Genomic DNA, 26,139 nt, shown 5'->3' with positions numbered 1-26,139 from the left:
GCACAGGGGCAAAGCTGTCTACATACGGATAGCTTGACCTGAAAAATCAGCCGTGACGAGGAAAAGTTATCATTTGTTTTCCCTGCTCCCTGCCCGTTGCATCGGTGAAGTTGACGAAGCCATGACGCGGTTGGAGGAAACATGTCGCTGCAAAGTGCTGCAAAAGACGCACAGTGCCCGAGTCGCATCTGAAATACGAGGCAGGCAGGCAGCAACTATCAGTTGACGAGAAACTCGGAGGTATGTAATATCTCCCTGTCCCTCCTCCAGCCCTAGTAGTAAGCAACATGAAAATAACAGGCCCCATGACAGGACCAAGCATTCCTGTACCTTCAATCTGGACATCCCTCAAGCCGTCCGCGGCCGTCATGTTCAATCGTGGATTGGCAAACAGTATAAATCGGAATTTAAAATAGAAGTTGACGATATCGGTGTACCTCGGGGCATAAAAACCTTGGTAGGCCACAAGTATTATTTCGAAAAGTACCGGTCAATAACTTTAAGAGAAAATTCTGGGCGTCTACTTGTCATACATGATTCAACGACGGCCTAACCTGTCCAAATCTGTCCAAACAGCTTACCCTGAGACTCCACAGCCCGACGTCACTTTCACATAAATGCACTCATCTCGGAGCACGAAAGGTATTTATTCTCCCCAAGTACAAGACAGCATATAGTATCTCCCCCCCTCTCTCTCTTACTCTCTTCACCGACAAATGCATCCTGATCAAACGCCCTCATTTGAAGAGAAGAAATCTAACTACTCTCACCAGCTGGCGGAGCACACTCTCCGACAATGGCAATCCGTTCGTCGTGAGCAGGAAGGAATTAGTTGGCCAATATCCAGGACAAAGCAGTCCACGCGACGCAAGTCTTCCACCAGACTTATACACCCAAATTTGTCTGTTGCCAGTAGGAATGCTGGTGCAGACGGCAAAGACCCTAGTGAGGGCAATAAACTGGACGGTGAGCAAGCTTGACTTACGATCGATTGTCTTCTAACGTCGGACAAAGATATACGAGTCGTAGATTATGGACTCGGAAAAGCGACGATTGGAAAATCCTCCGATGCTAACCCTCGAAAGCGATGACCTACCAAGAAATGTACGTTCGTCGAGGTTCTCAACGTCATTTGGAGCTCATAGCCAATTTCACAGCCATTTTTCGAAATGCGTAAATGTTCCTCCTGTTGTATAAAATCGTTTCTTGTAAACCGCTGTAGCAATAGTATCACGTTCTCGGAGACTTACTTTATTAGCATATCTATCTGGGTACGACCCCGACAGTGGGAAACTTGAATTCGTGAACTTTGAGTGGGCACTCACAGCATAACTACTTCTTGACATGTACACCGCTATCTAAGGCCGCTGCGTGAATGTTACGTGTGAGCAACTTGAAGAAAAGAAGTTAGAGTAAATATTGTGTTCGTTCACTGTTACCAGAAGGTAAATTTGCACGCGCAGGGTGGGGAAATGCGCAACAAGTGCATCGATTTTTGGTCACAGCATGAGGTCAGTGTCAACGAGCTTCGAAGAAATTTGAACGAACGGATCATAGATGAATGAAATGGAATAGGAGACTTGAATGAAGAGTAAGAAACATTCCAGGGAGCCGAAAATTCCAAGCTTCACAATAAATTTCATTACCAGTCAAAGCACTTGGGCAATGGAGAGACGCGCGCTCAAATGGCCAGCTAGTGGAAGCTAGCTTACTATGAGCTTGTGCATATAGAGGTCAGCCGGAGGTCAGTCGGCTGTAGTCGGACTTCAGGCCGCCGTCTTTGATCGGACTTAGCGGATTTGATGCCGCCCCAAGAAATATCTCGACTTCTCTGTTCTTCATAACCTCAGGTATTTAGAGCCTCTTTGCCACACGTTCGTCCTAATCTGTATTTTTAAGGACCAATGTTCCGCTTGTCTGCTCCCAAAAGAACAATACTGTTCAGACGCTATCTGGCAACCCACGCTGTACCAATTCCATCTTCAATTACTCGCCATGATTGGACGCGACAGGAGATCCAAGAAATATTTGACACTCCGTTAATGGATCTCGTCTTTCGTGCGGCTTCGGTTCATAGGAAACACCAGGATGCCAGCAAGATTCAACTTTGCACTCTCATGAACATCAAAAGTTCGTTGCTTGCTGTTTTGGGGCCATATTTGTGTCTGATTCTCCGCTAAATGTTCTAGCGGGAGGTTGTACGGAAGATTGTCAGTTATCCCCAAACAATCTACTATGTTACGGCCTGCTTACATCTTGAAAGGCTCCTACTGCTCCCAGTCAAGTCGTTACTCCACTGCGACACAGGCATCGCGGCTGCTAGATATCGATCCGGTGATCGAAGCCGCTCGCAAGGCGAAAGAAAATGGTAGTACTCGGTTCTGTATGGGTGCTGCTTGGAGGGATCTTGCAGGACGTAAGCGAGGGTTTGAAAGAATACTTCAAATGGTTCGAGAGGTCCGCGGAATGGGAATGGAGGTTTGCACAACCTTGGGCATGTTATCGCCAGATCAGGCGCGTCAGCTGAAAGAAGCGTGAGTATCCAAAGCCGTTTCTCTTCTGCTAAGCATTTGTTGATCGACATATATATCTTTAGCGGTCTCACAGCTTATAATCACAATCTTGATACTTCAAGAGAATTCTACCCTCAAGTAACGGTTATATATTCCCTATTTATTGGCGTTACTTATTGTATTGCTAGGTTATCACTAGTCGCTCATACGATGAACGTTTGAACACTATTGACGCTGTACGCGATGCTGGCATCAGCGTTTGTTCAGGTGGTATTTTGGGACTCGGAGAAAAGGACGAAGACCGAGTAGGCTTAATCTGGGAAGTGTCCAGGTGCGTCCTATGTTTAATGGAATTGAACATTTCTCTGACTTGTATCATTCAGCATGCCCGAACATCCCGAGTCTTTTCCAGTCAATGCCCTCGTACCGATAGCCGGAACTCCTCTAGAAAAGAACGAGGTAAGCGAAGTGACAGTTTAATTCGATTTAGGGGGCCTATCTATTCCTTTTTCTCTAGCCTGTCTCGTACCATACTCTTGTCCGAACTATTGCTACTGCTCGTGTTGTCCTTCCGACTACAATCATCCGACTGGCCGCAGGGAGAAACACGATGCCAGAATCTGAGCAGGCGATGTGTTTCATGGCAGGCGCCAATGCTATTTTCACTGGAGAACAAATGCTAACTACACCATGTAAGCCGCGTTTTTGCTCCATATGCAGTAAAGTTCGATAGATCTCACCTTTTCGGTTCGTCCGACAGGTTCTCCCTGGGATGAGGTAAAGAATTCATTTTAACTGTAGCAAACGCGTCGAATATTGACCAGGAGCATCATCGACTGATTTAGGACAAAGCCATGATGGACCGATGGGGACTGGCAGGGCTGCAAAGTTTCGAGCACGTTAATGTTGCTCGCAAGGAACAGCCCGCTTCAACCCTTCTCAATGAACATCCAACGAAAGAAAGCGCTAGCGTCTCAATGAATGTGTGATTGGTTATTAAATAGTATGTTAACCTTTTCTTTTTCTTCGTCGTTCAATGCTGACACTCAAAGCAAGACAGTGGAATTATCTAGATATATATGTATTTCATAGAGTTCGTATTGCGCGTCCGAAATTGTTATGAATAAACGGTGCCTTGGATGGACAAGTTCGGCTTGACTTCGAATTCTTTTTCCGAATCATTCGGGGTACATGCATCTCTTCCCTTTTCGGACAATCGTGGACCTTACTGTGAAAGCTGGTTCTTGGGATATGGCATAGACATCATCATCAGAACAAAGGTAGTGAATTTGGCGTCACGTCAAGTCGATGGCCAATATTACTTTTCCTTTCCTTCCTTGCACCACGACACGACCTTTGTGTTGAACATCGTGAGGTCTTTTCTTTGGATCGTAGGTATACCTTCACTACTCATGGATGGTGCTGCTTTCTTTCCCTTTAACTTTCTCATCAGATTCATAGGCTTGTCGTTATCATTGCAACAACTGTGGAACCATGTATATTTTATTTATTCTTCAGAATACTTGCGGGTCCGAATTTTTCGTGGCAGGAATCGTCATAGCTTGCACCAAATAGCAGGACCGTCAAGCTCTCCCATATCCAACATCCCTAAACGCTTCGCTCCGCACCTGTACAAGCTTGCTTTTTTTTCGCATCCTTGAAGCCACAACACTGACGTGTACAATCACCGGATCGTCACACAGATACGTCTCTGTGGCAGCTATACACATTTACACGGGCTCAACAGGCCCACAAGGTTCAACGCTCATTCCAATGGTTGCGTTAGTCAGTCACGGTGATACCGTCTTGTTTTATCTGACACTTGTTGTTGGTAGGAGAGTTGTGCGTAAAGTCAGATTTTAATGCCTGCCCTGTGGCAACAACGATATATATTGAACAGTCTGTGGTCGATTATCGGGGTTCTATCCTGATAGATACATTTGTACGACCAACGTGAGGGAGCTTTCTGCTAATATCATCACCCCTAGCACAATTGATGCATTTATATGTATTTCAGACACTATGTGCAGAGCATGAGATTCCTCGAAACAAACATACAGCTTACCGATGTTGCCAACGGTAAAGTCATATGTCTATGTTGTCTTTTCCGTTATTTGAACAACTTCTTCGCAGCTCCACCTTTCGATGAAGTTCGAAATCAAGTCGCATCTCTTATACAAAACAAGATCATCGTAGGACATTCCATTTGGATGTTTTTGTCGGTTCGTATCAAGTTCAGAGGATCAGTTTGAGTATGCTTTTCATTACCCATCAGATCATGGGTCTCTCGCACCCTGCGTTAGAAACCCGAGACCTAGCACTATTTAGACCCTTTCGGCGAAAACTTTATTCTTCGAAGATAGTCGACCTCGCAACGTTGGTTCACGTCTACATGGGTCGGAAGATTGGGTTTGGTGTCGAAGACTCTGTTCGTCCAAAATTTATTTATTCTGTATGGTGGGGGTTCAACTGATTGGTTTCTAGCTGGAAAAAGCGAGAGCTTGCGTCGATTTATTTCGATCTTGTGAAGTACAGTTTGAGAATGTAGTCTACGCTGGAGCATGGCCCTGTGATTTACCTCCTACTTCTTATTCTCAGTACTTTACTTGACGAATACTCGACGCTCAGTAATTTGGTAGTAGGGTACATACACCGGCTAAATCGGATCGGTTCCGGACTTATTGGCAGGCATTTACAAACCGAAACGCGATTGTTATACCCACCTACACCTCATTTTGCTTTGTTCTCCTCACTATCATGGCATCCGAGATGATGCGTGCGGGTACTTCTTCTAGCTCTCCACATTTTAACTTACAAAAACGCGCCAGAACAGCTTCAAATGAAGAGTAAGTCGCATACTTTTTTGCACTGTAGTTATTGACTTATGTGAGCTTCAGTGGCGAAACCATCTTACTTCCATTGAGCGACCAGAACGCAGCATATTATCCCTCTCATGGATACGACTCCGAGGACGACGTTGAGGTGGTAACCCATCGGGGGAATTGGGGAATCAAAGACACCAAAGGAGCCCGGTGGGCTCGCAAAGGAAAGATAACTTCTTGGGGGCCCAGTATGGGTGATTGGGAGGTGAGATAGAGTAGCCGTCTGTTGCATGCACTATCTGACACTCGAATGTTTCTCTAAGGCTGAAGAACGCACACGAAAACGTATAAAACTGCTTTTGCCTCAGCCTAAACGATCACCTTCTCCACCATCACTCCCTCATTTATCCCGATCTCCATCTCCACCCATTGTTGCTCCATACACACCACCAACTATCCAGCATCTTACTTATTCCTCGTTTGTTATGGACAAATCAGTCACACATACATTCCGTTCCAATCTACTGGATGAACTTGAAAATGCCACTAACGGACTAATTGAAGGGGAGGCAACCATGAAGAGAGCGATGGGTCGCCTGTGGCAAGTCATGAGCGAAGATCCCGAACCACAATCAACAAACCCTCCCATTGTCACCAAAACAGAGGACGAAGAAATAGAGGAGCTCAACGAGCAGGACGCCCGAGCAAAGCGGCTCGCGCGCGCACCTGATCTTACACCCCCAATTCACAAACTGTTCCTCTTCCAAAACAACACGTCCTTATACGGCGAACAATCACATTTCACTACCCCGGAATCACAGCAGGGGAATCTAGAACGGGCGATGGCCGTCATGCGAGAACTTCAGGATGATGGCAGGGAATATGTCGAGCGTCTGCAGGAAATCAGAGAAAGTTTGGGTGATGTGAGGGCTCATCGGAATGGTATATGGAATATGGTTAGGGAAAGGGCAGTACAAGAACTACAAGATGCTGCTTTTGAGGCTGCTGGATGATTTGTATGCGTAGGTGTAGGTGTAGGTTCTAGAAAGCTTGAGGCCTTGACAGAGTATCTCTTCTCGAACATCTTAATACCAGGAACACATGATACGCCTGACATAACAACAGCCCAGCGGACTTGCACAGCCTCAGGTTTTTTCCCTTCCCCCAATCCATTTTACTCCTACGGCATTCTGCTTCTTTGTGAGCTGCCCAGACGGTACTTGTCTGCTACGGCTCTCCTTGCTCCTCTCCTTTCATTTTACCTTACGTTCTTTTCCACACATGGTTGGTTCTGCGCACCGCAAGTTACGCAAAGTGCTTGTCCGGAAAGGACTGTTAGAGGATAGAGAATTCAGCATCGGTTTTGGTGATGGAGATCTTGACCCTGCGGATGTAATCGGTCAACTCTTCTCGAGTTCTATTGTTGAAGGTATGCCTGTATCCTCTCATTTCACCGAACGAACATGAATCTAACAATCTCTGACAATTCTTCAAATTACCACCCTTCGACAACGACTTCTTCAGTACCATCTCAATCTTCTTCCAAAATCGACGCTACCGTCTTGCCTCCAACTTCCATCACTCTTTCATCTCACACAATCACTTCAACATTTACTTCCACCTCGGCCTCTGTTGCCAAGACATCGTTTACAACTACCAGTTCGACTTCTCAGCTCATCCCTTCGGTAGCTTCCGCATCAACATCTAACACCAACGTTATTCCAAGTTCCACAGCGGACTCGAGTAAATCTAGCTCGACAACCTCTTCTGGTAATATCATTGGTATTGTCGCTGCTGTAATAATTGCGGTTCTATCACTGAGTGTCTTTGGATTTTTCATCTTGGTATGTAACTTCGTTCATCAAGGCCAGAACTGTGTCTGAATTTCCAGTACAGCGTCAACGTCGGAAGAATCGAAATGCTAAGCTCATTCCCCAGGTTGATCCATTCAGACTGGGCTTATCCGAAAAAGAGTTACCCCCTCATCCAACGACTGAGCAGCGGATGACATTTGGTGCATTCTATGGCAGACCAGGTCCAGGCAATAATCCCTATGGTGAGGCCCAGACAAAGATGGCACATACTCAGTCAACGACGTACCTAAGTGGGTCTAGTGCCAGTACGAAATACCCGCAATCTCTCTTATCGAATACCGCTGCTTCCGACGAACAACGCCTCAAGGCTAGTGGTCGGAGTATTACAGCTGCGTTTGGTGACTCTGATTCATTTCCTATCCCTTCCGGTGTCGCCCCTCCCGCGATATCACCATTTGTGGACCCTGTAGTCAATCCGAGCCCTAATATTCAGATTCCACTTTCTGCTGCTGTGAAGCACACTCCTTCCTATACAGCTACCATCCACGGATCTCAAATACCGACCTCTGCTTATAGCCCTGTGACACGACGCAGTTACGGGTCGCAGAGCCCCTCTTTTGTTGCTAGTGCTCCCCCAGCCAGTGACCGACATCCACCAAGTGAGCCTGGTGAGCAAATGAGGCCCGGCACCATATATCATGATGAAGATGTCTATGGTGGAATATAAGGGCATTCATTTTCATTTCGGTCCACACCGGGTCCACACATTACATATTTTCTCTTGACTGTTAATTACGTCCCCGGCCATTGGGCTGGTACACGCTAGACGTTGAACCCAATGCACGTACATAGTGGCTCGCTAGATGAGCTTGATTGTAATTGTAAGTGGCTGTTAAATTCTTTTACGTTTCAGTACTTCCTTTACCTGTGTACTTTCTTAATGATCTCAAAGAATCAAGGAATCTGTCTGGTCCTGCTTCGATATATGGGCCGTCGCTTATTTGGATACACCACCGTATTGTATGACATAAGACATTGGATATTGAGTTAATTAGCGTTCCAGAATCTATACATCGGTTCTTTACTCCCACCAGACCATTACTACTCCAGCCAAACTACACAACAGAGATGAATTTACCGGACGTTTCTGCGTTGAGTCTTCATGACCCAGGGCCATCCTTGTCACATCTATTCCCAAATAACATCGAAATACAAGATGACCGATATCTTCAAAAACTCAAGTCATACGCCAAGTCGCTACCCTACACAATTGAACCGTACTCAAAGATGATGGACATGCTGGATTTTATCGTTCTCAGAATTGTGCAATGCGTCGAAGCCAAGGATTATGAGGTCGGATTTTTACAATGGGACAGTATGCTTTCATAGTGAGTACCCCTCTCTTTCGCAAAATTCATTTAATCCATTCTCATTATTGTGGCGTCTTCTCTCATCTTAGCTGGTCAATGCTTAAATATCCCATTCCAAAGGATAGACGGATTGCGCTGGCCAAAATCTACTTTTATGTCGGCATCACTCCTGGCATGCCAGCTCAAATCATTGCGACCTGTGCGGACGGCTTCAAAATCCTTACCCAGTCGAAGAAGAAAATATCCATCGAAGACTTAAGGCTTCCTTGGAAGCCTATATACAATATACTCAGCCAAGATCTGTTCTTGTCTCGTAGACAATTTGAATACACGTATGCTCGTTCCGGTTGTTCTATGGTGCATCGAGTTACTTATTCACAAGCGCAGTCAGTTATCCTGGTGCATGGGTTACATCGCTGAAAACTCTCGACGATTCTTCCATCCCGCCGCCATCGATGAGATGCTCTCTACGTTCATACCGTTGATTAACGGAAGCCAGTTAGATGTATGTCTTATCCGAGTGGTCCCCGAATTCACGACTGATATTTCATTTCCCAGACCATCCTCTCATCCCAGTACTACCTTCTGTCGTTTTTACCGTTGAGTCACCCTCAGTCGTATCTGCCGATGTTACTTCGCATTTGGGAGTCTATTAATTCCTACAAATATGATGAGCGTATGCTGCACTTTCTCTCCAAACTCGCAGAAATGCATGTTTCTCCGGAAGTCAGTGATCCTCGTAAAATTCATAGTATTCCAGACGATGAGAGGTCTGAAGATGAAGGTAGACTGAATGGGTCCAATGATACCAATTTGAAGGAGGATGCGTATTGGCCAGGGTTGTACAGGGATGTTGGTATCTTCAGCGAACATGAGTGGAGTTTACTGATGTGCAAGTGTTTGGCTTCCATGGGTACGTACCTGTGATTATTAGCAATGATTATCTTATCCATACTTTTGTTTCCAGAGATTCCCCTTGCAGATACAGGGTCCCTCACCACAGGTCCGTCCGCTGACAACCAAGCTGGCTTTGAAATCGGACGATTGCCAAAACCGAGCTGGCGAATCCGTGAGTCTTGCCCAATATGTCAAAGAGTTGCAATAACGTTTTGGCTCTCTAGCGTCCCTTGCTAAAATCATAGTCTATTCTATGGCACCTGATGGACTACCAGCTCCTCCTTCAAATGCCCCCACTCCATTATTTTCCCCCTCCCCGTCGGGAATGAACACTCCATCAATTGGTAGTAGCACCCTCGGGGAATACCTTTCTGCACCTTTAGGTAAAGGTGTTCAAGGCAAGGGGAAGACCTATCTTGCTGGCTCGAAGGCCCTTGATTCTCTCGCGAGACTAATTGCGTCAGTGGAAAGCTTTTTCCATCCAACTAATTCGGGCGATTGGACCACAGATGTGTGTTTTTTTTGTGGATGATTGCTTGAAGGATAAATCGCTGAACAAACATTCGCAGTTGAGCGCGTTCATCAAATTGATCGCTTATAACTTCAATAAACGTGAATTTCTATAAGCAATCTGTCTTATTTTCAGATTTTAATCGTTGACATTAGGATGGTATGAAGAGCGTCAACCCGACTGCGAAACCCCCTTGGTCAAATTCATTTCTTACATTGCATCCTATCAATAGCTTACACCATATATCATAGAACCGGCGATTATCGAGAGCGATGAAGAGAGAGCTGGTAAAGTCCCTCCGCACCGTCGTCTTACTTGCCATGTTTTCCGAAGATTCCGGGACCGTATCTAACATCCAGAGTTGTCTGAAATCCATGTGTGTAATGGAGCCGGATCTGATTCTCCATCCTATTCTCGAGCGCGCTATCCCATCTTTAGAAGCTTTGACTGAAGTGAGTCATCCTTTTCTTCTCTGTTTCTCTTGTTGATTATGACTGTGGAACCAGACACAAAGGACGATCGCGGTCATCAAAGCTTTGGGAGCTGTGGCTCCAGCTATCGTTTGCCGCGATGTCTATTACCCTGGAGCGAAGTACTTGATTCCTATTCTGGATCTACTGATTCCAGGCATTGACTTAGTAGGCGTCCATTAGTTTGTCCATAATGAGCTACTATTGAAATACCTTTCAGAATGATCCGTCCAAAACTCTTTGTACTACCGCGTTCTTGGTAGAGATATCACAGTACATCCAGTTCAGTGATCTGAGTGATACATCGGGAACAATACCGACACCTACAGAACACAATCCGCAGCAGAACGAATTCGCGAAATCATCTGGAAAGCTTCCCTCTTTCGAACTCAATGGATTCGGGGATCTGGTATCAGATATGGAGTCTCGGTTATCACCCGACGAAGAAGACACGCTACTGAAGGTATATATGACCTTCTTTGAATCAACTGCTCTGCACACTTGAACGACCCACAGGACTCGACTGCGAGCTTTGCGGATTGGCTCGCTAATTTTATTCGACGAGTCATTCAGCTCATGGAAAATCTTCCAGAAGAAGGCCCTGATGGGAAATCGGGCGGTACCACCGAAGGTAACGTCTTTCCTTTCTTTGTACCCCCTTACTTATATATTTCCAGCTCAAGTTGTTGATTCTGTTGTTGGCGCCTGCAGCCAAATCTGTGTTCATCTTTCTGAGCCTCTCTATGATCTAGTGCTGAAGATGGTGTTCGACTACGCAAGCACCAATGTTCGAACCAATGCTGTCCGAGCCATACATCAGCTGGTTGAATGCGTTGCTAACGCTAATCCTGATAAAACATTGGCGATGTTCTTTCCGTTCTGTGCGCATAAAATTCGACTTGAGCTCGAGAATGGAGCTGGCTCGTTGCGGACAACTTCATCCTCTATCCCAATCCCATCGGATGCGACGTTGCATTGGAGTATGATATCATTGCTAAGGCGACAACTCCGTGCTGAATCATCCCCTTTTTTGTAGACCTTGCAATACTCCGGGGGACTGTGTTCAAGTGAGTGGTTCTCCTCGACCTCACAAGCACTCATGAATAAATTTGGCAAATAGCGACGGCCGGGCTGTGAGTTGAACCTTTTATCCTTTACGACAGAGGAGATTTAAATCAATGATCCAGGTGGTTAAGTATAGGAACGAATTGCTGTCATTGGTGCAGTTGTTGCATGCTAAGATTTACTCGAAGCGCGGTTTCTCGTGGACTGGAAAATTCCTTTCGAGCATGCTGTTGACACTCACGCATACATATCCGTATGAAAACAAGTTTGTAAACCCAGAGGAATGGGAAAGTGAAGGTGCGAACTTTAAAAGGTCGACGTACAGCGTTGACGAAACCACCCGTTAGAATTTCGCCAAACACATCATCAGCATTGGGGAAAACTATACGCTAAGGAAGATGTGACTGTAAGTGCATCTTCCCAGCATGTGAAACTCATAGTGAGAGTAGCCCCAGATCTCTTGGCATGTTCCTGACGATGAAGAGATCGACTTCGCTATTGAGGTTTTCAAGAAACTCATAGAGCCTACACTGGCAACATTGGAGCACTTACTATCGGAATCTGGTATGTATTGTTGTTTATAAGCCAGTACTACTATTGATAATTCATTTCAGGTGACGATAGAGATGCATTATGGCGCAATGATTTTTGCAGGTGACCCCCCCCTGACCTTATGGAATACTTATTTCAGCATTGACCTGCTTGCAGACATCTAAGTTTGGTTCGTTATGCCTTTGGAGGTGTACCGACCTTGATGAAATATCATGTTCGTCCGGAGGATCTTGCATACGCAGCCGAAACAAGCGACATCTTGTGAAATTCACTTTTCCCATCATGTAGCAAAAAAACTCACCACTTACTAGGGATGAAATTCCAGAAATGTTAGCCTCTCTTGAGGCATTGAATGCGGGTTTCTGTTTGACCGACCCTAGCGACCCCCGACATCAATATATGTCCGGATTGCGATGGAGATTCGGGGAATTTCTTCATAGGGCTTCGGTTTCTCTCCGACAGCAGGGCGAAGAGAATACCGTCGACGCCGTGCATATGCTGGTTCGTATCGAATCTGTTGGCGACAACTACGAATTTGCTTATCGCATTCCCCCAGTTGCGGTCCATCCGAACTTACATGCTTGAGTATGGAGATAGTAGAGATGGGTATGCATTCACGCTGTCTAACTGCAAGCCGCTCTTCTAAGTGTTTCCCGAAGTTATTTTGTCAACGAGGATCAGTACGTATCGACGAAGAATGTATCACGCCTGTATGCTCAGCAACGGTAAATTCCTGGATTCTGAGGTTGATTTACCCGCTGACTACTATTTCTGTAGAGATTGGCCAAGGGCGGTTTATGTCCGACGAGCGAGGTAAGAGCTTATTTGATTCGGCACTCAGGCACTCACATTCCTCATGCTTAGATTTTATCACTCAGCGCGTTTACGATGGAACTCGATCGACCGATTACGGGGACCTTTAGAAGATTCCCTGATTGACGATGTGACGCAGTGGTCAATGTGGCATTATGCCAAAGTGCGAATGTATAGTAGCCTTCTATTTTATCGTCAGCATGAAACTCACCGGCGCTTTCCAGTTCCAGTCAGTCTCTTCTTGAGAGCTTCTCTCTAGTAAGTCCATTCCTCAGCCGAACGTCATAATGCAGCTCACTGGAACAGTCATACGACGGCGTTCGACGAAGGGCCCTTCCGCTTTTTTACCATGCTTTGGAGTTTGATACCGATGATGACGATCGTATGAAAGGAGCACTTTGGTCTTTGAATATTTCATCTTTTGGCAAATATGCCATTTCAGGTTTGTTTTTCATAAATGCAATCATTTACACTGTACTAGAACGATATCTAGAACCTACTCTCGCTACCGATTTACTTACCAAGCTTTTGGCCTGTCAATCTAATGAAAAGGTACGAACAACCAAAAACATTTCCGAATAACGAGTTTCGAACTGACTAACTATCTCAGACTTCGATTCAAAGCTGTGTGTCTACTGTCTTCGACACTTGTGCGTCAGATTTCTCTAAACCAGCTGTTAACATTTGACGAAATGAACATATTCATGTGTTTCAGGCCTTGGGACTTTCATTGAACCAAACAATCTGGTTTACGACGTCTCCACCCCAGCCTTGCACAAAGTTTTGACAGAATTCAAGGCTTGTCTAGGAGTGAAACCCGAGGACGAGCTTATCACCGATAAGTGTAGAAGCAACCGAGTGAACCGGATTCAACGTCAGGATGAAGCCGCGGACCGTACGGTGCGCGATCCTGCTTAATGCTTTCGACGTCGTGGAACTGACTATGTCGCAGCATAAAGCGGTCTTAGCAATCGCAAACTCTTCTAAAACCCATTGGCGTTACGCAATAGTTGCAATGAGATGTCTTCGTACTCTTGTAAGGAGAGATAAGCCATTGACATCGGCTCAAATGACCTATTTCCTCGACTCCGTTCACGACAGTCAACCTACCATTGTGAGCACTTTCGAGCCCTACGTATGCTCACAAGCTGAAACTGTTCATGCAGCGTTACGTGTGTCCAGTCATATTTTACTCATTCGTGGCAGAGTACTCATTCATACGAATAGTACGCACAACGTGCTATACTGAAAATTACGCGGACACTCAAGCTACGAACATTTTGTACAAGTCCTGAAGATCTTTATTTGGGCCGGAATCAGAATCCCCTGAAACAAACCGTGGTGGTGGATAACCCATCCCATGCCTTGTTGCAAAAGTTCTCGAAAGATTACCGATATTTTATAGACATTAACCAGGATCTGTTCGTGTTGTGATCTTTTCTGTAAATCGATAAGCTGACCCCGATGATAGCTTATTTTGTGACAAGAACCCACAGGGCTGGATAGCTTGGGGTCGTTCGATATCCCTTTACGAGCCTCCACATCCCACTCACTCTTCACTCTTACCTTGGGAATCTGCAAGTCAGGAGGCAGTATCCGCGGCTTCTCAAATCGCCACCCGTCCAGAATTCTGGGAGAAGCTCAACAAATATTTGTCCGAAGAAAATAGCGAAACATCCATGACCCAAGATAACGTTTCCTGCATTAAGTCTTTATGTGAGTGGATCATCACTCCCAGATTAAATCATTCATGTCTCCGTAGTCCAATTACTGGAAGACGAGCCGTTACCGGCGGTCAAGCCAATATTAGATGAATTGCTCAAAGACAAGGATGTTGACAAACAGCGTGCTGCCGCTGAAATTGCTGCAGGTATAATCGGAGGTGCGCTTGCTCGTATTCTATGTGAACGTCTTACTGAAATCCAGCCTAGGCTCGAAGCACTGGCCCCTAATCAAGCAAAAAAAACTCTGGCAGTGGTTCAAACCCTATTTCAAAGTTATTTTCAATCAAAATTTAAAAAGCGATACAGTGGGAGTTTGGTCCTCATTCCTTGAGGTTCGCAAACCGATCTCATCTCACATCTACCGCGATGGATTGAAAATTGTCCACCTTAGTACATCTTCTACAAAACTGACCCTCGGCGTGTTCAACCTCTGGTGGACTATTTGTTCGAACTTTTCGAGACCGCGGACCTCAACACTGAGCTATCTTTCGATGCCATCAAGTTCCTTTCGTTGTTCAGGTCATGCTATGAAGAACTTGGTTGGAAGTCTTTGGCATGGCTGGATGACGCTGTGGATCGCTACTGGCGCGAACTTCATAGTGATCATGACGATGTAAGTTCACTAAAAAAAACAGCGTTCGTACATTCTAAACTCGAATTAGGTTCGGTCATATATTGCAGAACTTTTGGCGTTTGCGGACAAGATCAATGTGTGTTTCGATCGCTGAATACATAGGTATCTACTGATAACAAAAGCATAGTGGCAACCACGACCATCTCTACCAACTGTTGAAGTTTTTGCTAAAGAATGCAGAGCATTACCTGTAGATTATGACATCATGGGCGTGCGGGGTAACTACAACCAGGGTAGAGTGGCTGAGCTTGTAAGGGACTTCAAAATCTGGAGAGAGGAGCGAGTATCTGGAGTTCGAGCGTTTCAGTCAAAGTATGATAGGGTCGCTATCCTCGTGTGCAGATGGCTCTTTCAAGTGGTCCATGATACAAACGCCGTATGTGTGTTTGACTACATCCTTCCTCTCATGGTATGTTTCTGTCCTTGAGGTCTCATTCATAAGCTGATGTTGACATTCTAGCCTGAGCTATTCCATTTCACCGAAGGTCTGTCGACAATCATATATATATTTATGCAGTATTTTCATCCTTGTGTAGTGAATGATAACGACGAATTAGCGAATCGTGCCAACATTCTCCTCGTAAGGATGTGTGGTGTGAGCCCGCCTCGGCCCCTAATACATCCTCTCTTGGACACGATCTTCGAAGCTATTCAATCATCTCCTGTACGTCCGATGTTGCGAGTGACTGATCTGTATGCTAATATTTCGGTAGTCGTGGCGAGTACGATTGAAGGCACTTCCTCTGGTCCAAGGTGATTGCATTCTCTCTTGGTAATCTCGTCGGGCACTAATACCACCTCTAGTATTCTATTTCCGACAAATGCCCCTCATTTCGGACGTTAAAGTGGTCCAAATGCTCGAGGTGAGGTCGTTTTCTGGGTGTGTAGTGTTTCTCACGTCAAAGTGAACAGGTTCTGGGTAAATGTTTGGACGATGAGGTGGTCGAGGTACGAGAAATGGCCGCGACGTGAGTCAAATCATGGTTCTTTCTCTCCTTTTCCTTCCCTGAACAAATTTGACTCTCCAGCACACTATCCGGGGTGTTGCGGTTATCACCCCGTAGCAGTGTTCTCACTTTGAAGGTGCGCCTTCTCATTGTCGTGATTGGAAAATCAAGTTGATCATCGTTCAATAGAACCGTTTCGTGCGTTTGGCAAGGAACAGCCATATTCCTTCTAAAAAAGACCCCACCTACAACAAATGTGTTCGACAACGACATGCTGCTATTTTGGGCATTTGCGCGCTGGTAGACAGTTATCCGTACACCGTAGAGAAATGGATGCCTGAACTATTAACAAACGTATTAGCAGAACACACTTACGATCCGGTGAGCGTCATGTACTCCGATTCTCAGGACAGTTACTCAATCATCCATAGATTCCAATTTCTACCACAGTCCGCAAATGTGCCCGGAACTTCAAGAAAACCCACCAAGATACTTGGCACGAAGACTCGAAGAAATTTGATGACCAACAGCTCGCTGCGCTGTCCACACTCCTCACCGGTTCCTCTTACTGTAGGTCTTTGTCTATTCATTTGTGTGACGTGCTTACCACGGATTTTGGTGTAGATGCATAAAATGCATAGGTAATCTGTATCTAACAAGATCTATCATATCTTCTTGCTTTGTAGCGTGCGTATCTACTTTAACTAAAGAGACCCTATATTCTATCAATGTACAACAATGTATCCGTAAACTTTACAGAAAGGCAGTTCCCTCTGTCGTCGGGAAATTATGTTCGTAAGGGATGCTGCGACACAAGCATTGCTTGAGCGGATGTTGGTGTTTGAGATGGTGATTCTCCGTCTTCGAGGTCACGTTCGGTTCGGGGTAATCCAGGTTCACTAGTCTCCACGCCATCAGCGGTTCCACTCCTCGCCCCAGCTAGCGGCACTTTGTCGATAGGTGCATTCTGACGATTCCCGTAACCAGATTTGACACGGTTGTTGGAAACAGTTTCTCTGTGGGAGATGAAACTGAGCATAAAAACAATGAAAAGGGCCTAGAACGCACCGAATCTCTGCAATCAAGTCGTCAATAGCATACCATGCTAACGATCCATATGCTAAACCCCTCCACCAGCCCATGAGGTCTGATGGCTCGATGTATGCATGCGCGTGTAGATGATCCGTAACAGGAATCTTGTTGTCTTTGAACGGAGGTGTTATGAAGCCAACGCGAAACCGAGGGTTTCCTTCGTGTATAGGCGATGAAGAAGACTGTGTGTTGGGTAATTCGGAAGGTGCATCGAGCGCCGCAAGCAGCCTAGTAGCGAGATTTCGAATGTTCACTAGGAGAGGAAGGTCCGTGGATGACTATGAGCAAGTATATTGGTTAGAATTTAACGATGTAATTGTTTTATGAGTATACCAAGTCGTAAAGTGAGGGAACATGAAGACTGACGAAAGGACGGCTGAGTACAAATGAACAACGGGAGATAAGCAACCACAAACTTGAAAGCAATTATGATATGACCCTTTGAAGACACTGGTTGTAATCTTTCTCGATACACGGTAAAATCTTGGTCTTTCCAAAGCAGTTCAGGATTTGTTGAGTTGCTAGGATCGCTCGAGAAAGCTGGTGCTCGCCAAGAGTTTGACGGGGTTGGAAGAGCAGAAGCGACAATCCCACAAAGCGGACAACCAGGCTTAGGAGCAAACATCGCCATGGAAGCAGTAACAGCGAATAAAAATCTAAATAATTAGAACGTCATAAAGCATATCGAGGACCGTAATCAAAGCGGAGTCTCACGGAGCCTTTTTTGGTAATTGCTTCTCCGGCAATGAGCATGTCTTCATCTATCCACAACCAATTCTTGTTCTTCAGGGATTTACTTGACGACTATCATGACCGCAGAGAGAGGCTCATTAAAGTGCTTGTCTTATTTGATAGTTATCTAGGTCTTAATTTCATGGATTTTAGGCAAGTCGCGACATAACAAACATATCCAAGAAAACCATATTCCTGCTACATCGACTCGCTTTGGAAGCCCAGGATGCATCTGCACGTGCCGATGCTTCCAAGACGGGCCTTAAAAAACTAACTGAAGTGCAAAAATTGTATGCCGATATGAAAGATGAGTTGGCTGGCGATCAGTACTGGCGTTGGTACCTTTTTCCTGAATCTCAGAGAACTGCTTGAGATTCATGTGCATCTGGATGTAGGTTATGAACGGCAGGTTTCTCCTGGTCTACAAGAATACATCGAAGCATTGAGCTTTGCACATTTTCTGGAACATGGGGGCCTAATCACGTACGAGCAGGTGCAAGCAACTCTATGTGGCGCGGATGGAATAGCTGTATGTGTTTTTGCTTTGCCGTCACGTATCGTAGCCAAAAGCTATCATGTTGATACAGTTCACCTACTTAGTTCTTCCCTTTGACAATTTCTGATTACCTTCTTGGGGTTTCTGATTTGACTGGTGAGTAATTTCCAAACTAATGATATCAGACTGACGACGGTGTGTATTTAGGTGAACTCATGAGGTTTGCCATCTCTGGATTCGGGCGTCCAGGTGGGCGCGCAAGAGCCCTGGAGACTTGCATCTTTGTCAGAAATTGTAAATCAGGTAGGTGGTATTCTCACCTTTGACGCAGTGAAATTGTCTGATTGATTGATGCCTTTCAATCGCAGACTTTGAAAGATTCACGCCCTATGTATGGGAACTGCACAAAAAGCAAGTCGTGACCGCTCAATCCTTGTCCAAAATCGAAGATGGTGCGTAGCCTTATTTTCCTTGATTCCTAATCACCTAGCTCTTTTGCAGCTGCGTACACTGCTGTTGTCCGAACGTCGGAATTCGACTTACCTGCAGAAATGTTGGACGACATAGTTAATCAGACTGTCTTGAATTATAGTAATAACCGCAGAAATCTTGAACGAGAGGTCGATGATCAGGAACACTCAAGCGACTTCTACCGTTAAGCTAAAAGCAATACCTTGAAACATGATTGTATTGGAATGAAATATAACAACAATGCAATTCCGAGACTTCTAAGTATGAACTGCTTTACAGGCCATGACCGAGGTACACGTTACAGTTACAGTACAAACATAAATCCAAGAAATGTCTACAACACTGAACATGTTACATAACTCGTACATGAGATAACTACACCGATTTCACAAGAAATTGGATGTGATTTTGATGTTCACCCGCCCAGGTTTCTCCCCATCAATACCGAGATAGAGCACACCTTTAGTGAGCCATACCTCATTGTTCAAAGGAACATTTTGTTCGTTAATCTCGACGACTACATTGTCAGAGAGATTGTCCCCTGTCAACGAACCACTGGTGTCACGGAAAACTAACCCACGGGGCCCCGATTTTGCATCGAGCAAATCAAATTGGACCAGAATCGGAGGGGATGAGATAGTCTGCGACGGAACAGGCGCAACAACAGAGGCAGGGGGAGCCGAAGCTTGAATCAAAGGCTCATCCACTGGTGAAGGCGGAATCACGCGAGATAACAGCGGAGTGTGTTCGTTGACAGGTGAAAAACCGTAACTATTAGCTGTATCCGGAATTGATTGAGATGAGCTCTGTTCCACCGGCGAGTCCTCCCTGACATCGGAAGCTGAGCCACCGACGAGTTCACGGAAAACCATCGAGAACCAGAGAATCAGCGCGAGATAGAGGTGTCTCATGAACGCAACAAGGATGTTCTGCCTATTCTCCCGATGTGCTTCGATCAGGAGCGAAGGAGATGATTGGCGGGTGAGTGTTAATACAGATACTTGATCGCGGTCAATCGGAGGACGAAGGGTTCGCAACGAGGCAGATTCTAATACGATAGCATCCTTCTGGATATCATTGGTGGGAGAGATTGCACCCTGCTCATCGAGTTCCGAAATTGATGAGGTCGAGTGATTAGAAGGTGACGTCAAATGGGCGATGGGATGTAAATGAGGAGAAGGAGGCGGAGTTGGAAGAACCGTATCTTCTACTGGTGCGACTCCCGCAATCGAATGGGGAGACAATACACTGAGAGATAGATGATTTCCCGGCGTTGGGCCCGAAGCTTCCAAATTTCTCGAGATAGTAGAAATGCGGTAAAGCGGAGTGAGAAGAAAAAGCCCTCCAGAAGACGGAACAGAAAATCGCACCAATCCAGACTCAGGATGAGCAAATTGAACACTTGGCCGAGCATCAGAAAAGATAGTGTACTCTGCCGTTTTTGTGTCCAATATGCTTGCCAAAGAAGCTGATGCGATATCGATCTGGGAAACAAAGCCGGAGGGTATAAGCGGAACAAGAATTGCCTGAACTGATGAACCTGCAGAAAAAGAAGTCAATCCAATATAATCCCCAAAGACACCGAAGAGTCGATGATTGAGAGAGGGGCTATGGGCAAAGATTTTATCGAGAAATGATTCTGCGAAACCAGCGGGATTGAAGGTTTGCAGAAGCAAGGAGCCTGGACCCGTAGCCTGTATTTTTCCCGAAGCGTTCACGGAGATAGATGTATCAGATGATGCACTGAGTAGAACAGTCTTGGGACAATGTACCGCGTAGGGTCGGACGTGGGGCACCAGCAAAACCAGAGAAGCACTGGTTGCGGGACCTTTAAACAGGCTATTTAGAAAGTATGAGCATCAACTGAACCCGGAAGCTGAGAAAGAGAAAAAACATGCCTATCTTTTCCAACAGTCCATACAGACCAATCTTCTGGGTGGGCGACTTGTGCGATTAGAAGGTCTTCCACCTGCCTCCCACGTGTATTCCAAACAAAAGGCGCAGTATTTGCTACCAATCCTTCCTCAAAAACGATACCAGAATCGTTTTTCGAGGCAGTATTGATATGAACCATTCCATTTTGGCCGAACTGACCAAGCCAATGGATTTCTCCGGAGGGATAGACAATCCGATAGGTGAAGGAGTAATAGTCATCAGAGCTTCCAGAAAAAGGGACGGAGCAAATTGCAAAAAGAAGATTCTCTGCTTTGGCTTTGACGTCCTCCAGAGCTACAAGCGATATCTGAGAGTCATCGGAAGAGCCGTCGGAGGCGGGCTCGTCAGCCTCGTGCAGATCTATCTCTCCCCATTCTCCTTCATTCCTTCGACCAAGAGGAAGATTAGACCAGACCTGTACTTTCATGCCATTCTTCTTAAATTGCTGAAATTCTTCGTCTCCAAGGACGGCAGAAAAGCGCAATTCAACAGTAGAGTCAGTCGCGTGCCATTCTGGAATGGCAACATGAGCGACTTCGTCAATGGCTGGGATGAATGAGATGACCATGGCCCTCGAAAGAGATGGGGATAAAGGGGAGGTAAAATTCTGGGATGGTTGAAAACAGGTAACCACCCTGGGTAAATTACTTCGTCAAGGCCGTTCAAGGTAAAGGCCCAGAAGGATTTGACGTCACGATTTATTCATTTCGGTCCTGTCGACGATACACTAATAAGATAAGGATACAATCTTTACTACATACAATGTTATCAGAAAAGAAAACGGTTCGTATATGCCAGCTGCCCCAGGTTGTCAACTCGAGGTCGAATTACATTAGATGGCATTTTCTTCGATCGCCGAGTGCGCTGTTCGCAGTCGTTCTTCCATTTACTAGCGAGATCGATATGTGTAAAAGGTTGTATGCAAAACACCTGTGCGAAGCACTCACTCTTTCCTGCCTTGCCATTCCAGAAGTTTCGACCCACCCACTTCCCAGTCTTTATCTCCAAGCCTCGCGCGGACACGGAGGTGTTTATGAACAAAATTGTCGGCGGTTATATTGGGTATTAGAGGAGTGAGGGCGTGGCATTTTGCACGACACACAGGGCACGTATTTCGGTACTACAACACATTGCAATGTCAAAAAACCTACTCAGAAGATCAGGAAATGAACTAACCTTCTCCACGATCCATTGGTAGCCACAAGATCCACACAGTGTATGCCCACAACCGTTGACCAGGTGTGCCGCAACTCTACTCGCGAAGAAGGATTGAGGTTACCATGAATGGTTTAGTCAATCATGCAAGAAGCAAGAGCCAGACTCACAATATATCACAGCATCTATATAGGTATATCATATAGGATGTTTTGAGTTATAAGGATTCTTTCGTTAGAGAAGGTTAGAGAAGATGCGTACACTGGACAATTAAGTTCATCGTCGTATTCATCTAACAGTTCCGCCCAATCACCCTCGAACTTTTTTATGCTCTGCTTCAAAGGTGTCTCAGAATTCTCATTGCAGTCTTCGAGGCGACGACGTTTCATTGGAGGAGAGTCTATCTCTGTGTCATAAACGTTGCTGAAAGAAGGTTCTGGTGTGACACTAATTTCGGAAGGCACTGCATAACTATGTAAATAAGTTTGAGGGTAACAATCACGATTCAACAGAAAACGTCCGTGGAATGGAAGTTGTTAAGCTCCCCCCACAATGAGACAGGGACTCACTCGTAGCGGCAGGCGCTGTTGCGCTAGACCCATTAATAATCTGGTTCTCTAATTCGTCCAATTGCTGGAAGAAGGCATCATCGAGTTCATCAGCGTCATCCGAGGAGTAGACACTACTAGGAGTAATCGCTCTTCTGGTTTCAGTAACTGGCTCAGGATACAAATTGGAGGAGCCTTGCACGAATTGGGGCACTGATCGTAGGTTGGCCGTCAGGTCGGATTCGAACGAGTAGGAGATGAATATATGCATATACCTGTAATATCAGCGCTTTGTGTCTCTGCGATGCGATGCCCTTCGTATGATATAGGCGGTTGAGAGTTTGCGGAAATATCTATGGCATGTACATTGGATTGTACACGTGTTGAAGAATTCTGAATCTGTATTGCGTTCCATTGGTCCTCTCCGATGGCAGCAAAGTCTATATCGTCGGGCATCTGGTCAAATTCATCTTCGGAATTCCAAGTCGCCATCCTCATGTGAAAGCGAGAACCTGGCAAGAACCGAATGGAGAGCGAAACTTGAGTGAAAGAACCGTTCCTTTCTCGGTGTGCTGACATAATGAGCTGCGCCACTGTCACCACGTGCACCGACTCCGATATTTCGGGCCAGGACGCACAGTGCTCACAGCGGACAACGACGACGACGTCTTTCTCCTCAAATATATAGTACGGGTTGCTCTATATCATCTTTGCAATTCCATTCTCCTTTTGTCGTAGAAGATGTATTTGTGAGCATACACCCCCCTGCACGTCCTCGAGCTCGCTGAGAGTCTTTCTGATTCAATCTTACTCACGTGTAAGATACACTTGAGGTTCCTAGCCTTTCTTCAATGCCATATTCTCGGACTATCAGGCGAGGCATCTCACCAATTCTGTTCGGTTATTCGGAAGGGAGTTGGGCACGCACAGAAAGGCACAGACACATCATTGTATGTCGACGGAATTACACAACCCAATGTTCTTTTCCCTGGTCCTCCACATCCGGATAAGAAAAACTTCAAAGCCTAAAAGATATACCCGGCTCAACTTCGGCACTACGATGAATCTGCACATCGTAATTGGACACAATAATTATAAGAGGTTATGCCAAGGTTATTCATATCTTGGTCACTGGATTTGATTGGCAGACGAAAGGTATCCAGGCTGGCACCAGCTCAGTCTCAGGATCCAAGATATCCAAGTCCCAGGAGGTCCCAGGGCGCCCCTTGAATCTTTGATGACTTATCCCCAGAAGATTATACAGTAGTCCGAAGGTACGCTCTATTCCAAGAGTACCAAGCAAGCAGATTGCGGGAAGTACGTATGGACACACCGGCTCCGAAAGTCATTCTTGGCAGGTCGGGCCTGAAGTATCTTTGGACCTACCTATTCATAGCGGAAACGCGTCAGACACAGGTACCTCCATGCAGGGTGTCACCAAATGAATCATGATTTTAATACAGGATATGCAATGGAAATGATGCAAGATGAGCGGAGTGTCGCATGGTGCTGAGGAAAAGCTCCGGAAGAAATAGTACATGGTCAAGATATGTAGGTAGGTAGCTTAGGTATAACAATGGCACAGAGGTAAAGTAGGAATGCAATGCAGTAAGACGATAGACGACATAGTCCCCCCAAAAAATCGAACAAAATAATGATACAAAATCCCCACAGCGAAGTATCATATCCTTTTGTGTAGACGACCATCGTCTGAAGTATCCTGCGAGGGCTGGGTGCGTGGCAGGCTCTCTTTACTGAGCAGCATGGATGATATGGGCATTGTTCCACGCTCCTTTAATTTCGGGGAAGAATTTGAATCAGGATTTGATGCAGACGAGTACGGCGAGGGAGGCATTTGCAAAGGAGGAGTGGGAGAATCCCGAGATACAGGTCGGTTATACGGAGAATAGGTATGATGATGTGGTGGAGAGCGTGAGGAGCGGCTTTTGGACATGTGTGACTCTCGGTCATCATGAGGAAGTCCCGACGAAAGCGTAGAAAGTCGAGCCTGATAAGAATGTTGGGAAGATAAATTTGGATATACCAGAGGAGGGAGATTCGGTGAAGATATTTCATGGCTGCAAGTTTCGATGATAGTTCGATGTAAAGCCGAAGTCTCTGCGATTCTCCGATCCTCTGCAGTTTTTGCATTCAGCATAGCGAGAAGCATATCTCTGTCTCCATCGCCTTTCGAGCGGTAAGCGCTCAGAATTTCTCGCAACGATGGTGGTGGTTTCTATAACAGAGAAGGTAAGAAAGTCAATACGTGAGAACATCGAGATATGTATATGATTGGAATCACCTGGTCCAGTGTATTTAACGCCGACACAATCACTTGGGATTTATCGTTGTAGAGGGTGGGCATTTTGGTCAAGGTCAGGTCAAGGTCGGAAGGGAGTGGGGAGAATTCATCCCGATTGACTGTCGCTTTTTAACTTAAAATATCCGCCAAGAACAATTTGGTATGGGTGGCGGTTTTCAAATTCTTGGTATTTTTAGCTGAATGCGCCAAGAGCTTTTACGAATCGTACCAAGCCTTTTTTCTAAACAAAGATGCAACGGAATTATTTTTATTCATGTCAGCTCCATCCAGGATCCCGGTCAGTGTGTACACGTCTGAGTGAACAGGTCTCTTGAATCCTTTTTTAACTATACCTTGTATCAGAAACATTGGGGCTGGGTAGGTAATTATTGTGGAATGGAGTGTCTAGATACACAAAAATATCCTTGCTGCATGTATCGCAATCATTAGTTTCTGTCGCTCTAATCAACACTAATCAACATCAGGTCTGGCAGGAAATGGCTTAAATAGGATGAACGGACGAGCGATAAGGTCTAATTTCTATCGGTCCACATGATTCTATTGAGTATCAAGAATTTAGGAAGACCGAATATAGCCTTGCAATCTTCATCCTGCCAGGAGACGAGGGGAGATGCAGCATTCGACTCCAACAGCGTAAATGTTGATAGCAGGCAGTCCAAATCAATTAAGATGAGGGACCTGCTCCGATGATGATCGCGGGAGCAGCGAAGACGGTTCCACAGTACAATATATGCGCTGAGAAGGCGGTTCCACTCGTACAGATTCTATCTGATTCTATCGTAGCCAACTAGAGATATTCTTTAATTAGTATTTTTGAAATTTCTGTCAACGAAGCCTAAATTACCTACCATTTTTCTAATGATATGTCGATAGGAAGGCGAGAACACGCGTACGGAAGTTGTGGCAGTACGGACAGCACTAATTGCAACCCGCTGCAACGTGTGCAGGACCGAAAGCAAGGGGAGTTGGCCGTCGCCCGTGAATGTTCGAGTTGAGAAGAGAAAAATCGAAGACTGTGCTATCCTTCACTTGAAATCCGGACAGAAACTAGTTTTGCAAAAGTATCGGAACACACAGTGAACAGTTGTTTTACAATGCATGGCTAGACCTGGGCTGGGCGTGATTGAACATGTCTTGCCAAGAACGTCATCTTGACAATGCTTGACAATGGTGGTCCTGTGGTAGGTGCAGTTCTAGACCCGAAAGTCGGTTGATTGTTGTGAGATTAGATCATGGTTTTCTCAGGCTTCAAATG

General features: G+C 45.6%; 11 protein-coding genes across 11 annotated transcripts; 7 read left to right on the top strand and 4 right to left on the bottom strand.

The window, feature by feature from the left end:
• Positions 1–1,794: 1,794 nt before the first annotated feature.
• C8R40DRAFT_250121 (biotin synthase) lies at positions 1,795–3,835 on the top strand. Its single transcript, XM_046234485.1, has 10 exons — positions 1,795–2,130; positions 2,190–2,210; positions 2,264–2,534; positions 2,597–2,651; positions 2,702–2,844; positions 2,897–2,972; positions 3,031–3,205; positions 3,274–3,290; positions 3,359–3,516; positions 3,570–3,835. Exons 1-9 carry the CDS (start codon positions 1,905–1,907, stop codon positions 3,500–3,502), a joined length of 1,128 nt encoding a protein of 375 aa, XP_046091498.1. The 5' UTR covers positions 1,795–1,904; the 3' UTR covers positions 3,503–3,516; positions 3,570–3,835.
• Positions 3,534–4,585, top strand: C8R40DRAFT_251610 (uncharacterized protein). Its single transcript, XM_046234488.1, has 6 exons — positions 3,534–3,904; positions 3,975–4,009; positions 4,063–4,143; positions 4,217–4,294; positions 4,349–4,466; positions 4,531–4,585. Exons 1-5 carry the CDS (start codon positions 3,653–3,655, stop codon positions 4,374–4,376), a joined length of 474 nt encoding a protein of 157 aa, XP_046091497.1. The 5' UTR covers positions 3,534–3,652; the 3' UTR covers positions 4,377–4,466; positions 4,531–4,585.
• C8R40DRAFT_1032870 (uncharacterized protein) lies at positions 4,414–5,123 on the top strand (the record flags this gene model as incomplete). Its single annotated transcript, XM_046223293.1, has 5 exons — positions 4,414–4,466; positions 4,531–4,592; positions 4,647–4,735; positions 4,789–4,941; positions 4,998–5,123. Coding segments are annotated over 5 exons (483 nt in total), but the record flags the coding sequence as incomplete, so codon positions are not given.
• On the top strand, positions 4,882–6,482 carry C8R40DRAFT_249782 (uncharacterized protein). Its single transcript, XM_046234482.1, has 5 exons — positions 4,882–4,941; positions 4,998–5,359; positions 5,411–5,600; positions 5,659–5,933; positions 5,985–6,482. The coding sequence occupies exons 2-5, from the start codon at positions 5,271–5,273 to the stop codon at positions 6,346–6,348; spliced, it is 918 nt and encodes a 305-aa protein (XP_046091495.1). The 5' UTR covers positions 4,882–4,941; positions 4,998–5,270; the 3' UTR covers positions 6,349–6,482.
• A 134-nt stretch (positions 6,483–6,616) lies between these two features.
• C8R40DRAFT_1165367 (uncharacterized protein) lies at positions 6,617–7,876 on the top strand (the record flags this gene model as incomplete). The annotated part of the gene is made up of 3 exons (XM_046230680.1): positions 6,617–6,764; positions 6,860–7,179; positions 7,232–7,876. 3 exons carry the CDS (start codon positions 6,617–6,619, stop codon positions 7,874–7,876), a joined length of 1,113 nt encoding a protein of 370 aa, XP_046091494.1.
• Positions 7,877–8,277: 401 nt separating this feature from the next.
• On the top strand, positions 8,278–16,764 carry C8R40DRAFT_1165366 (uncharacterized protein; the record flags this gene model as incomplete). Its single annotated transcript, XM_046230679.1, has 47 exons — positions 8,278–8,537; positions 8,609–8,851; positions 8,907–9,024; positions 9,078–9,432; positions 9,487–9,588; positions 9,641–9,927; positions 9,986–10,028; positions 10,083–10,123; positions 10,179–10,379; positions 10,434–10,565; positions 10,618–10,860; positions 10,914–11,028; positions 11,075–11,377; positions 11,434–11,464; positions 11,518–11,530; positions 11,585–11,759; positions 11,810–11,868; positions 11,912–12,026; positions 12,077–12,116; positions 12,171–12,275; positions 12,326–12,515; positions 12,571–12,620; positions 12,674–12,739; positions 12,792–12,827; positions 12,879–12,998; positions 13,052–13,085; positions 13,134–13,269; positions 13,321–13,379; positions 13,438–13,477; positions 13,543–13,727; positions 13,780–13,941; positions 13,994–13,999; positions 14,055–14,248; positions 14,299–14,543; positions 14,590–14,709; positions 14,759–14,883; positions 14,943–15,164; positions 15,214–15,261; positions 15,313–15,594; positions 15,646–15,670; positions 15,722–15,849; positions 15,899–15,938; positions 15,990–16,048; positions 16,098–16,153; positions 16,214–16,268; positions 16,322–16,513; positions 16,564–16,764. The coding sequence occupies 47 exons, from the start codon at positions 8,278–8,280 to the stop codon at positions 16,762–16,764; spliced, it is 6,057 nt and encodes a 2,018-aa protein (XP_046091493.1).
• A 155-nt stretch (positions 16,765–16,919) lies between these two features.
• C8R40DRAFT_1165365 (uncharacterized protein) lies at positions 16,920–17,855 on the bottom strand (the record flags this gene model as incomplete). Its single annotated transcript, XM_046230678.1, has 4 exons — positions 16,920–17,148; positions 17,201–17,502; positions 17,558–17,585; positions 17,641–17,855. 4 exons carry the CDS (start codon positions 17,853–17,855, stop codon positions 16,920–16,922), a joined length of 774 nt encoding a protein of 257 aa, XP_046091492.1.
• Positions 17,804–19,140, top strand: C8R40DRAFT_1080001 (Translin). The gene is made up of 8 exons (XM_046227073.1): positions 17,804–17,880; positions 17,939–18,059; positions 18,110–18,290; positions 18,352–18,485; positions 18,557–18,608; positions 18,660–18,755; positions 18,821–18,904; positions 18,954–19,140. Coding segments are annotated over exons 1-8 (828 nt in total). The 5' UTR covers positions 17,804–17,878; the 3' UTR covers positions 19,112–19,140.
• On the bottom strand, positions 18,935–21,539 carry C8R40DRAFT_249833 (uncharacterized protein). The gene is made up of 2 exons (XM_046234483.1): positions 20,822–21,539; positions 18,935–20,762 (listed from the first exon to the last, which is right to left on the bottom strand). Exons 1-2 carry the CDS (start codon positions 21,424–21,426, stop codon positions 19,310–19,312), a joined length of 2,058 nt encoding a protein of 685 aa, XP_046091490.1. The 5' UTR covers positions 21,427–21,539; the 3' UTR covers positions 18,935–19,309.
• A 1-nt stretch (position 21,540) lies between these two features.
• C8R40DRAFT_251296 (uncharacterized protein) lies at positions 21,541–23,326 on the bottom strand. The gene is made up of 6 exons (XM_046234487.1): positions 22,837–23,326; positions 22,583–22,774; positions 22,275–22,476; positions 22,184–22,198; positions 22,035–22,110; positions 21,541–21,978 (listed from the first exon to the last, which is right to left on the bottom strand). The coding sequence occupies exons 1-6, from the start codon at positions 23,138–23,140 to the stop codon at positions 21,802–21,804; spliced, it is 966 nt and encodes a 321-aa protein (XP_046091489.1). The 5' UTR covers positions 23,141–23,326; the 3' UTR covers positions 21,541–21,801.
• Positions 23,327–24,242: 916 nt separating this feature from the next.
• On the bottom strand, positions 24,243–24,926 carry C8R40DRAFT_1165361 (uncharacterized protein; the record flags this gene model as incomplete). The annotated part of the gene is made up of 2 exons (XM_046230677.1): positions 24,243–24,797; positions 24,864–24,926. The coding sequence occupies 2 exons, from the start codon at positions 24,924–24,926 to the stop codon at positions 24,243–24,245; spliced, it is 618 nt and encodes a 205-aa protein (XP_046091488.1).
• Positions 24,927–26,139: the final 1,213 nt, after the last annotated feature.

The sequence above is a fragment of the Lentinula edodes genome (assembly GCF_021015755.1).
Source record: "Lentinula edodes strain Le(Bin) 0899 ss11 chromosome Unknown C8R40scaffold_2, whole genome shotgun sequence".
In the NCBI taxonomy this organism is placed as follows: Eukaryota; Fungi; Basidiomycota; class Agaricomycetes; order Agaricales; family Omphalotaceae; genus Lentinula; species Lentinula edodes.
This window is presented reverse-complemented; position numbering and strand designations above follow the sequence as displayed.

Bases quoted from the DNA above. Each gene is read 5' to 3' on its own strand.
- C8R40DRAFT_250121 (XM_046234485.1), top strand. From the start codon at position 1,905: ATGTTCCGCTTGTCTGCTCCCAAAAGAACAATACTGTTCAGACGCTAT. The intron at 2,131-2,189 runs GTTCGTTGCTTG...TAAATGTTCTAG, and splicing joins CACTCTCATGAACATCAAAA to CGGGAGGTTGTACGGAAGAT. The intron at 2,652-2,701 runs GTAACGGTTATA...TTGTATTGCTAG, and splicing joins CAAGAGAATTCTACCCTCAA to GTTATCACTAGTCGCTCATA.
- C8R40DRAFT_251610 (XM_046234488.1), top strand. From the start codon at position 3,653: ATGGACAAGTTCGGCTTGACTTCGAATTCTTTTTCCGAATCATTCGGG. The intron at 4,010-4,062 runs GTATATTTTATT...TTTTCGTGGCAG, and splicing joins TGCAACAACTGTGGAACCAT to GAATCGTCATAGCTTGCACC. The intron at 4,144-4,216 runs GTACAAGCTTGC...ATCGTCACACAG, and splicing joins AAACGCTTCGCTCCGCACCT to ATACGTCTCTGTGGCAGCTA.
- C8R40DRAFT_249782 (XM_046234482.1), top strand. From the start codon at position 5,271: ATGGCATCCGAGATGATGCGTGCGGGTACTTCTTCTAGCTCTCCACAT. The intron at 5,360-5,410 runs GTAAGTCGCATA...TGTGAGCTTCAG, and splicing joins AGAACAGCTTCAAATGAAGA to TGGCGAAACCATCTTACTTC. The intron at 5,934-5,984 runs GTGGCAAGTCAT...AAACCCTCCCAT, and splicing joins AAGAGAGCGATGGGTCGCCT to TGTCACCAAAACAGAGGACG.
- C8R40DRAFT_1080001 (XM_046227073.1), top strand. The intron at 18,291-18,351 runs GTTGGTACCTTT...ATCTGGATGTAG, and splicing joins GGCTGGCGATCAGTACTGGC to GTTATGAACGGCAGGTTTCT. The intron at 18,756-18,820 runs GTAGGTGGTATT...TTTCAATCGCAG, and splicing joins TGTCAGAAATTGTAAATCAG to ACTTTGAAAGATTCACGCCC.
- C8R40DRAFT_249833 (XM_046234483.1), bottom strand. From the start codon at position 21,426: ATGGTCATCTCATTCATCCCAGCCATTGACGAAGTCGCTCATGTTGCC. The intron at 20,763-20,821 runs GCATGTTTTTTC...CTTTCTAAATAG, and splicing joins TGGACTGTTGGAAAAGATAG to CCTGTTTAAAGGTCCCGCAA.
- C8R40DRAFT_251296 (XM_046234487.1), bottom strand. From the start codon at position 23,140: ATGTCAGCACACCGAGAAAGGAACGGTTCTTTCACTCAAGTTTCGCTC. The intron at 22,477-22,582 runs GTGAGTCCCTGT...ATAGTTATGCAG, and splicing joins AACAGCGCCTGCCGCTACGA to TGCCTTCCGAAATTAGTGTC. The intron at 21,979-22,034 runs GTTAGTTCATTT...AATGTGTTGTAG, and splicing joins ACCAATGGATCGTGGAGAAG to TACCGAAATACGTGCCCTGT.